The sequence below is a fragment of the Anomaloglossus baeobatrachus genome, chromosome 1 (genome assembly GCF_048569485.1).
Source record: "Anomaloglossus baeobatrachus isolate aAnoBae1 chromosome 1, aAnoBae1.hap1, whole genome shotgun sequence".
In the NCBI taxonomy this organism is placed as follows: domain Eukaryota; kingdom Metazoa; phylum Chordata; class Amphibia; order Anura; family Aromobatidae; genus Anomaloglossus; species Anomaloglossus baeobatrachus.
Genome location: NC_134353.1, coordinates 111,820,988 through 111,831,731, shown reverse-complemented (window position 1 = coordinate 111,831,731; position 10,744 = coordinate 111,820,988). Strand labels below are relative to the sequence as shown.

Below are 10,744 nucleotides of genomic sequence, written 5' to 3'. Positions count from 1 at the left end.
TGCATACATCTCTAAATCTTGGAACCTAATACACATGCAGATATGACCAAGCAAGAAACCGTGCAGGACAAGGACAGGACAGGATGTTCTGCTCACCTCTTCTGAGTGACTGGACCACTAGGTTCCCCACCGGAGTTATGCCTTAATTTTTTGACGAATCTAGGAGAAGAGGCTGCAGTGACAGGAGGAGACGCAGCAGCTTCGTCACATTGTGCTGAACTGCTCGCAGGCACACTAGAAGCCGAGCTGGAACTAGACGCCAGAATTCCAGCCAGCGAGGGAGGGGAGTGGTGAGAGAGATTTCAGTAGAGGTAGAGATTGTGAACAAGGTAGAAAACTACCGCAAAACTATCTATATTTTATGAGGATGACTATTAAAAGAAAAAAAAAAAGAGAAAAGTCCAAATGTGTGGAAAAATGGTCAATGAACTTTTTACTGTATATACATTAGCTTCTACTGACAATGGCTGTCAATTCTACAGAAGGTTCATGTAGTAATGGGTAGTAGTAACGACAAAATGTATTGAAATAAAGAAATATTTGATTGGTTTATATACAATATATATTTTATATATAATATATATTTTACACACACAGACACACACACACACACACACGTTGCCTCCCACTCCTCAAATTTTTTTAATTTTTTTTTGCTAATATATCAACGTAAAACGAAGCTTTTCATAAGACTACCTTGAAGAAGTTTGATAACAACCATTGTGGAATAGTATTGACAACTTTGCGTTACAGCTCCCATTGTCAAAAGGGCATTTCCCCCTTCACGACCCCAAATTGGCAGCACAGATTGGACTCTGGGCATTACCAAGTGAGGGGTGTTCCTACAGAGGAACAGCACAGGGTAAGTAAGGTTCCAAGGCGAGGAAGCCCCAGAGCGGTAATTCCATCTAGAATACAAGTATTTTGGAAAACACTCAAGTTCAGAGAGTCATGAGGTCCTCTTTTAATGAAAGTTGGAAAACAATTTATGTAAGAAAGAAGCCAAACTTCAAGACGTCCTAGAAAAGGTTTCCTCTGTCTTTAGACTAGTAACTTTATACTACTGGTTGGAGTGCAAAATCATCCTCAGAACCCCCCAAACTATTAGGTTTTCTTTATCACATTGGTGGCATCCATCACGGAAAATGGACCTTTGACTGCCTAATGCAGCAAGTGAGACTGTCTCCATCGATCCCTTACAGATATGACCCAACCAAGACCACTCATGGCTATAATAAGACCTCACAAGCAATTGTTTTGATGCTGTAATAGTCATATTTGCAGCTTTGTTTCCATAAAAAGGAGGAAGGTTACTTTATCCCTGGATATTCACAGGTATATGAAGCCATTTCAAGTTCTCTGGTTTAATTGTGTTCGCTGATAAACTAAAATCAAAAGTATAAAATTTCAATACACTACAAATTCTCAGATTGCTACATTTTGTCTCCTATTAAGCAATATTTTACCGCCTTTGAAAAGATACAGGTCCACATTACCAGAAATAAAATTGGCCTATTTTTCACAAATTTTTAGAGTATTCCAACTCCACCATTACATATTTATCAAAACGTGACACCTCTGATAAATTTGGTGCAAATTACGGCAACGCAACTTTAACCTTAGTAGCGAGCTTCCCAATTTTTGAAAATTGTCTGATATCAGTGTGCCAATGTTAATTTATTTTAGAGGCTTCACATTTTGTGCAAATTTAAAAATTTTGAGTGGCAAACAAGTTTGTTATAAGATAGCCGCGAGCTGTCTAGAGTCACTTAGTGACATGGTATAAATCAATATGTTAGATGAAGACCCCAAATATCTCTAGTTTGCTACCAATCAAACTTAAGCAGGAAAACATGTGGGGGGACAAAAGTGCAAGAAGAAATATCCACGTGTTCAATGCACACAGCTAGTGTCAATATTGGTCTCCGGAATGTGTCAGCAGAGTCTTGTAAGGTGTGCGGTGCAGGATCACACCGGAAGGTCTCAGTCGTCGCACACTTTTCTGCACTGTTCATCGTGGTACAGAATGCAGATCACCACTGTATTCTGCACATGAAATAATTTCTGGTCTGGTGTTTACCAGGCTACAATCCTGTGTTGTGCAGATATGCTGGAATAATGACTTGCTTGCTTGTCTCTTCCTCAGAAGCCTACACTGATCTTGCAAGAGCTGAAGACATGTTATGACACTTGTTTGCATGTATCAGCTTGAGAGTCCCCTATCTAATGAAACATCTGCGGTCTGTTGCCTTATATTTCATTCCTTCCTGCACACTTTTATGCCTGTCCTGCCTCGGGTGGTCAGTGCACGAGCCTCCTGCACGAGCATGATGAGAAGATTACAGGCTCAGTCCTAAAACCGATCACTCCAAGATAAACAGAATATTCTACAAGGCACTTTCTAGAGATGTTCTACATAACCTCCTGTGGTTCTGTTAAAAGGGAACTTGTCAGGTCTGCTATGCCCTCCAACCCAACCGCATACCCATCTGTATGACAAAGTTATCTGCCTAACCAGCCCTGTATAACGTTATTCACTAAAATCAAGGTTTTAATTAGGTCATTGATTAATCGATGGGGCGTTATTTCCCCAGAATATATGGCCTCTTTCCATGTTATCACACTCCTGTGGGTGTAAACCTGATTTCCATGAGCCAGTGTCACCACCAGCTACTGGAAATACTGCGCATGCGCGTGGCTTTATTCACTCACATTGAACCTCTGAAGCCAGATGCAGTCCCAACTTCAGAGAGGTGCACTGCGCATAATCGGAGGAACAGCTTCTGCACTTCTGATCATGCTCAGTGCGCCTCTCTGAAGCTGGGACATGTACAGCCGGCTTCAGAAGTTCAATGTGAGTGAAAACAGCTGCACACATGCGCAATATTTCCAGGTGCTGGCAGTGACACCGGCTCATGAAATTCATGTCATCACACCCACAGGGGCGTAATAACATGGAAAGTTGACCGACTAGTCCAGGAAAACTAAGACTAGACTAGTCAAAGGCCCTAATTAGCATAGAAACAGTGGAGGTCACACAAAACACACACACACACACACACACACACACTATTATGAGTCACCCCCTCCCCACATACATAGTATAGCCACTCCAACAGCCAGCACAGCCCCTCCACACAGTATGATGTCCCCCCAACAGCCCCTTCACACAGTATGATGGCCCTCCCTCCACAGTGTGATTGTGAATCTATCCACAATACCTTCCACATGTAAAATAGGCCAACGCTAAACAGTTAAAGTGCAATGCCAGGTGGGGGGGGGGGGTGGCACTGAAAGCGCCCCGTACCCATAACTCACGGGTAAGCCACTGCCCACAGTTCTACCGTTAGTGTGATGACCCCCATACCTCCTACAACACAGTGCAACAGTTATCTTATGACAGACCAGCACAGTGTTATGGCTCCCCACATTTCAGCCAGTACAGGGTATAATGCCCCTCAGGCAGATGACCCACACAAATCACAAAACACTTATCTCCTCCAACACAGCCTTACCCATAGCCTGATGGCACACAGCTTTCCCCTATTCAGTTTTTTGGCATTCACTGCTCCTACACAGTGTTGTGCCCCACAACTTAGACCATAGTGTGATGGCCACTACAGCGCCTACCTCTGGCCCATACAGTATGGTAGCTTCCACACAATATGATGGTGCACCAATATGATGCTTTCCACAGTCGGACGTCCCCACAGCCACTCACATACTATGATCGCTAAGCAGCAGAGGGCCCCTCCAACTCATGGGTCACATATTGGTCACTGTATATTGAGACAGAACATTTGCATTAGTGGTCATTCTGTCTCCATTATGGTTTTGTCTGCCTGCATACTGCCAAATGGTAATCATTAATTGACCTGGGTCAGCCAGTAACAATTGCCCGTAAGGCAAGAAATCTATCCACCAATGCTTGGCCTCTCTGTTCTTCTAACAAGTGGGTACGTTTTCCCCACTGCTTTTAACTACAGTATATTAAATGTTTAAGCTTATCCTTTACTCCTTCTGCATGATCCCTAGTCCATGGAACTGACAAAAAAAGAAGTGTCCATCATGCTCAGACTTTCAATGGAGCTGAAAGTTGAATGCTCACTCGCCACTCCATTCAACATCATCCTCACTGCCATTGTGTCTTGAGAAGGAACGTGGGCTTGGAACCCTTATTAAAGAGATTGGTAGAGGGTCACAACAATCAAACATTTATAGGACAGGGATAAAAAGGTCAATTAGTGGGAAACACACACACACACACACACACACACACACACACACACTTTTCTTTGTTAAATATATATACCCCTCTTACATAAAATTTAGGTGGTTGGGAAAACAGGATAAGGTCCCAGATTCATATAGTGATGTTACTTAGTAAGAAAGTGCTAATAGCCCATAAAAAGCAGGAGAGACAGGAGAATTGATTGGCAGGACGCTGATCCATCGGCCAGCTCTGTAATCTGTCTGCAGGACAGGACTTTTGTGAGTCTCCTCTCATCTCCTGGCATTCATGGATCTTCTTTTGATTAGGATTAGGGTGAGCCGCACCAACCTGGCTAATCAAAAGAAGAGCAGGGAATACAGAGGTAAGAGAAGATTACCAGTCTGATCCTTCGACCAAGTCAGTAATCTAATCTGCTTAACGGGAAGAGCCCTGTGAATAGATTCTCCCATTTCTAGAAAATAGGCATCACTGGACAAATTGGATGGGACCATTACATTTTATGACAAGGTATTGCCTCCAAACTTACAGAAACTTCTAGCTTATGGAAGCTTGTGCCCTAGTTCACCAAAAAAGGGAGGAGGAGTGTTGGAATTACCGTATTTCCGGACCATAAGACGCACTTTTTTCCCCCCAAATGTTGGGGAAAAGTGGGGGGTGCGTCTTATGGTCTGACTATAGGGCTGCGGCCGGGAATGTGGGTGCTGCGGTGGAGCGGGCCATCGGGGGCACGAGCAGGCTGCAGCAGCGCCTGCAATGACCACGTGAGCCCGCTCATTACATATGCACGCCCGCTCATTACATATGCACGCCCATCCTCCCGCCCATCATCTCTCAGCGAAACTGGCACTGACAGGTGGGCGGAGTGATGGGCGGGGGGGAGGCGCGCATAATTAACAGCCGGACGTGATCACCCCTGGCAACTACAGCCTGGAGTGATCATGTGCGGCTGTATTCACTGCCCCCCGTGCATCATTATCAGCGCGGGGAGCAGTGAATCAGTACACTCACCCGTCACCGTGTGTGGAGTGGTCCTCCTGCAGCATCGTGCGATGTCTTCCTGTCTGTGCCGGTCAGCTGACCTGGACACTAGTGGCGCGCACAGCGATGACGTCATCGCTGTGCGCGCCGCTAGTGTCCACCAGCTTAGCTGACCGGCACAGACAGGAAGACATCGATTCGCGATGCTGCAGACAACGGTGACTGCTCCGCACACTGACGGCTCCACACAGCGGCGCTGCAGCTGAGACAGAGATCGGTGCTTCAGGGAGTGAGGAAAGGGGAGTATAAACGTTTATTTTTTTTTTCTGTGCCACAGGCCATATACCAGGATGGATGGGGGGTATATCATGAGCAGGATGGATGGGGGGGGGGGGTAGTATATCATGAGCAGGATGGATGGGGGGGGGTAGTATATCATGAGCAGGATGGATGGGGGGGGGTAGTATATCATGAGCAGGATGGATGGGGGGGGTAGTATATCATGAGCAGGATGGATGGGAGGGTAGTATATCATGAGCAGGATGGATGGGGCTAGTATATCATGAGCAGGATGGATGGGGCTAGTATATCATGAGCAGGATGGATGGGGCTAGTATATCATGAGCAGGATGGATGGGGGGGGTATATCATGAGCAGGATGGATGAGGGGGTATATCATGAGCAGGATGGATGAGGGGGTATATCATGAGCAGGATGGATGAGGGGGTATATCATGAGCAGGATGGATGAGGGGGTATATCATGAGCAGGATGGATGAGGGGGTATATCATGAGGAGGATGGATGAGGGGGTATATCATGAGCAGGATGGATGAGGGGGTATATCATGAGCAAGATGGATGGGGGGTATATCATGAGCAGGATGGATGGGGGGTAGTATATCATGAGCAGGATGGATGGGGGTATATCATGAGCAGGATGGATGGGGGGGTAGTATATCATGAGCAGGATGGATGGGGCTATATCATGAGCAGGATGGATGGGGCTATATCATGAGCAGGATGGATGGGGGTATATCATGAGCAGGATGGATGGGGGTATATCATGAGCAGGATGGATGAGGGGGTATATCATGAGCAGGATGGATGGGGGGGTATATCATGAGCAGGATGGATGGGGGGTGTAGTATATCATGAGCAGGATGGATGGGGGGTGTAGTATATCATGAGCTGGATGGATGGGGGGTGTAGTATATCATGAGCAGGATGGATGGGGGGTATATCATGAGCAGGATGGATGGGGGGGCGTATATCATGAGCAGGATGGATGGGGGGGTATATCATGAGCAGGATGGATGGGGGGGTATATCATGAGCAGGATGGATGGGGGGGTATATCATGAGCAGGATGGATGGGGGGGGTATATCATGAGCAGGATGGATGGGGGGGGTATATCATGAGCAGGATTGATGGGGGGTATATCATGAGCAGGATGGATGGGAGGGTAGTATATCATGAGCAGGATGGATGGGGCTAGTATATCATGAGCAGGATGGATGGGGCTATATCATGAGCAGGATGGATGGGGCTATATCATGAGCAGGATGGATGGGGCTATATCATGAGCAGGATGGATGGGGCTATATCATGAGCAGGATGGATGGGGGGTATATCATGAGCAGGATGGATGAGGGGGTATATCATGAGCAGGATGGATGAGGGGGTATATCATGAGCAGGATGGATGAGGGGGTATATCATGAGCAGGATGGATGAGGGGGTATATCATGAGCAAGATGGATGGGGGGTATATCATGAGCAGGATGGATGGGGGGTAGTATATCATGAGCAGGATGGATGGGGGTATATCATGAGCAGGATGGATGGGGGGGTAGTATATCATGAGCAGGATGGATGGGGCTATATCATGAGCAGGATGGATGGGGCTATATCATGAGCAGGATGGATGGGGCTATATCATGAGCAGGATGGATGGGGCTATATCATGAGCAGGATGGATGGGGCTATATCATGAGCAGGATGGATGGGGCTATATCATGAGCAGGATGGATGGGGCTATATCATGAGCAGGATGGATGGGGCTATATCATGAGCAGGATGGATGGGGCTATATCATGAGCAGGATGGATGAGGGGGTATATCATGAGCAGGATGGATGAGGGGGTATATCATGAGCAGGATGGATGAGGGGGTATATCATGAGCAGGATGGATGAGGGGGTATATCATGAGCAGGATGGATGAGGGGGTATATCATGAGCAGGATGGATGGGGGTATATCATGAGCAGGATGGATGGGGGTATATCATGAGCAGGATGGATGGGGGGTGTAGTATATCATGAGCAGGATGGATGGGGGGTGTAGTATATCATGAGCAGGATGGATGGGGGGGCGTATATCATGAGCAGGATGGATGGGGGGGCGTATATCATGAGCAGGATGGATGGGGGGGTATATCATGAGCAGGATGGATGGGGGGGTATATCATGAGCAGGATGGATGGGGGGTATATCATGAGCAGGATGGATGGGGGGGTATATCATGAGCAGGATGGATGGGGGGGTATATCATGAGCAGGATGGATGGGGGGGTATATCATGAGCAGGATGGATGGGGGGGTATATCATGAGCAGGATGGATGGGGGGGTATATCATGAGCAGGATGGATGGGGGGTATATCATGAGCAGGATGGATGGGGGGTATATCATGAGCAGGATGGATGGGGGTATATCATGAGCAGGATGGATGGGGGTATATCATGAGCAGGATGGATGGGGGGTATATCATGAGCAGGATGGATGGGGGGTATATTATGAGCAGGATGGGGGTATATGAGCAGGATCATATACAAGGCAGGAGGATCCTTACCAGAATGGGGTACCTTAGTAGAGAATTTGGGGACATTACCCCCATAACAGTGTCAGCAGCAGATCCTCGCCCCATAACAGTGTGTCATGACCATATTTTTTGGTTAAAATTTTAATTTTCCTCCTCTAAACCCAGGGTGCGTCTTATGGTCAGGTGCGTCTTATAGTCCGAAAAATACGGTAGCTCATTGAAAGGGATATCCTGAGACAGGACACGCCTTAAAAAAAAAGAACTTAAAGTTGACCATCTTTGTCTTGAGCAGTGTTTCTTAACTCCAGTCCTCAAGACCCACCAACAGATCATGATTTCAGGTTTTCCTCAATACTAAACATTGAATAATCCCTTCACCTGTGCAACATTAAGGAAATCCTGAAAACCTGATTGAGGAAAACATGATCTGTTGGTGGGTCTTGAGGACTGGAGTTAAGAAACACTGGTCTAGAGCGCAATCTGCTTTTGCAAGTATCCCACCGAATACAGCAGAGGAAAAGAACAGGTTAAAAATAACTTCCACCCACTAATCCTTATGGTTGAACATAACACGACTATCCTAACCAATTATAATAACAGATAGCAATGATCTGTACTTTGTTCTTACATGAAAACAAAGACTGTTTTCACAAATGATATTCCTTCCAAGATTTCTGATTTAGTGCTGTAAATGTCATCTGGAGAGGATGAAATTGGATCTTGGCCTTCTTTGATATTAAGAAAAACATGTTCTTTCTGAATCCCCATTACTGAAGCATTTCAGACGGACTGTGTCTTAAGATCAGAGGCGACTGAACATTCGTAATCCTTTCGTCTTGTGTTCAGTTTCCTTGCACTTCTGTAGGTAGATTCTGGGGCAATATTTGAGAGCCAAAGAGGAAATATCACACAAGGAAGGATTGCCGTAGACATTTTAGTGGCAGATACAAGTTTTTTAGGACTTTTTTAGTAATCGTCAGCAAATCTCATGCCCATGGTTTGTCTAGTATTGCATCTGAGCCCCATTCATTGTAATAGAGAATCCACGAGTAGACAAACTGTAAACTGCGCAGCCACAAGGGGTAAGGGGGGGCCACTACCATGTCCACAGCAGCAAAAAGGTACTGCATTATGATGAGCTTTTGGAATCCAAAGGATCTATTCTTTCGTGGAGCCCGAACAAGCTCTTTAATAGACTACCAGCTCTGTATAAGGGTATGTGCGCACGTTGCTTTTTACCTGCTTTTTTGCTGCTTTTTCTTCTGCGCTGTTTAATGCCAAAATGGATGTGTTCTTCTATTCAAGCAAAGTCTATGGGAATTTGGGTTTCTTGTTCACACTATGTTGTTCAAAATGCTGCCTTTTTGTGGCAGAACTTTGGTCAAAAACTCAGCTTTGCAGTGCAAAACCCAAATGGCAAAAACAATTGACATGTTGCTTCTTTGAAAAGCTGAGTTTTTGACCAAAGTTCTGCCACAAAAAGGCAGCATTTTGAACAACATAGTGTGAACAAGAAACCCAAATTCCCATAGACTTTGCTTGAATAGAAGAACACATCCATTTTGGCATTAAACAGCGCAGAAGAAAAAGCAGCAAAAAAGCAGGTAAAAAGCAGGTAAAAAGCAACGTGCGCACATACCCTAAGATCACACAATGTCTCCTCAATGCTTTAGGCCAAATGGTCAGTTCAGGAGATGCATTTTCATAAATTACCATGTTATAATGACCCCAATGCAAATTACTATCAGATCTATTAAAGTGTCCTGAAATAATAGTAACTATACTAAGGTTATATTCAGTACTTAAGAGTCCTGGCCATCTGTCCAACTTCATCGGATCAGTACACGTCTCAGAGGGTCCTAGAGACCAGATAAACAGGGATTTTGCTTTGCTAACTTCATAGAGGAAAACCTACGTAGCTGTAAGGTTAAAACTCCCAACATCACACACATCTCAGCCCAATTTTCCCATTTAGGAGTAGAGATTGTAATCTGAAGCTGAATACAAAGACTATTCAATAGGATAGAATTCTACTCACTTTCTTTTGAGCGGCGTCTCTGTGCTCACGGAGTGATGTCGCATAAGCCTCCTCTGTGGAACAGATGGAGTTTTCTGCACGGGCTCTGGTAAATCCTGAGATGTGACCGGGAAATGACTCAAAGTGTTAGCGCGACGTCGAAATCCTTGATGAGATAATTCTCCAGGATGCTCAGCGGGAGAGCCCTCGGCTACTGACGGCAAATCACCCATGGAGCCGTGAGACTTCAGAGGAGTTCCTAGAGAAGAGGTTTCCACTTCCCTCAATGAAGGTTCCTAGAATACAAAAAAAAAATGTAAATCTTCAAAAAATTCTAAGGGAAAAATAAAAGTCAGATGTGGAGGGCCACAGGGTAGAAAACGCCAACTAACCTGGATCCATCATAATCAATAAATACCAACATATATATAAAAAAAAAAAAAAAAAAAAACCACAATGTGCCAACATACACAGAGGCATGACCTGAAACTCCAGGACCCCCATTCTAAATTTTTAATAGGGCCACCAAATGTACTAAATATAGTAAGGCCATCTTCTGACATGGCTAAAAAGGTTCATCGCAAATTCACTACTGACTTAAAGAGGCTCTCCGGAAATAGAAAAAATAAGGAGGAGGTCATTAACAATAAATTTCCAAAAGTAAAATAAGCAAAATCACATTGGTTGTCAGCAATGTT

The 10,744-nt window shown here is 45.2% G+C and overlaps 1 protein-coding gene across 1 annotated transcript in view; it reads right to left on the bottom strand.

The window, feature by feature from the left end:
- The window catches only part of TBC1D1 (TBC1 domain family member 1), a 209,185-nt gene that overhangs the window by 96,981 nt on the left and 101,460 nt on the right, over nucleotides 1-10,744 (bottom strand). The window contains exon 10 of the mRNA XM_075346959.1: nucleotides 10,068-10,342. Coding sequence (XP_075203074.1) covers nucleotides 10,068-10,342 — 275 coding nt within the window. The remainder of the gene's footprint in view (nucleotides 1-10,067; nucleotides 10,343-10,744) is intronic.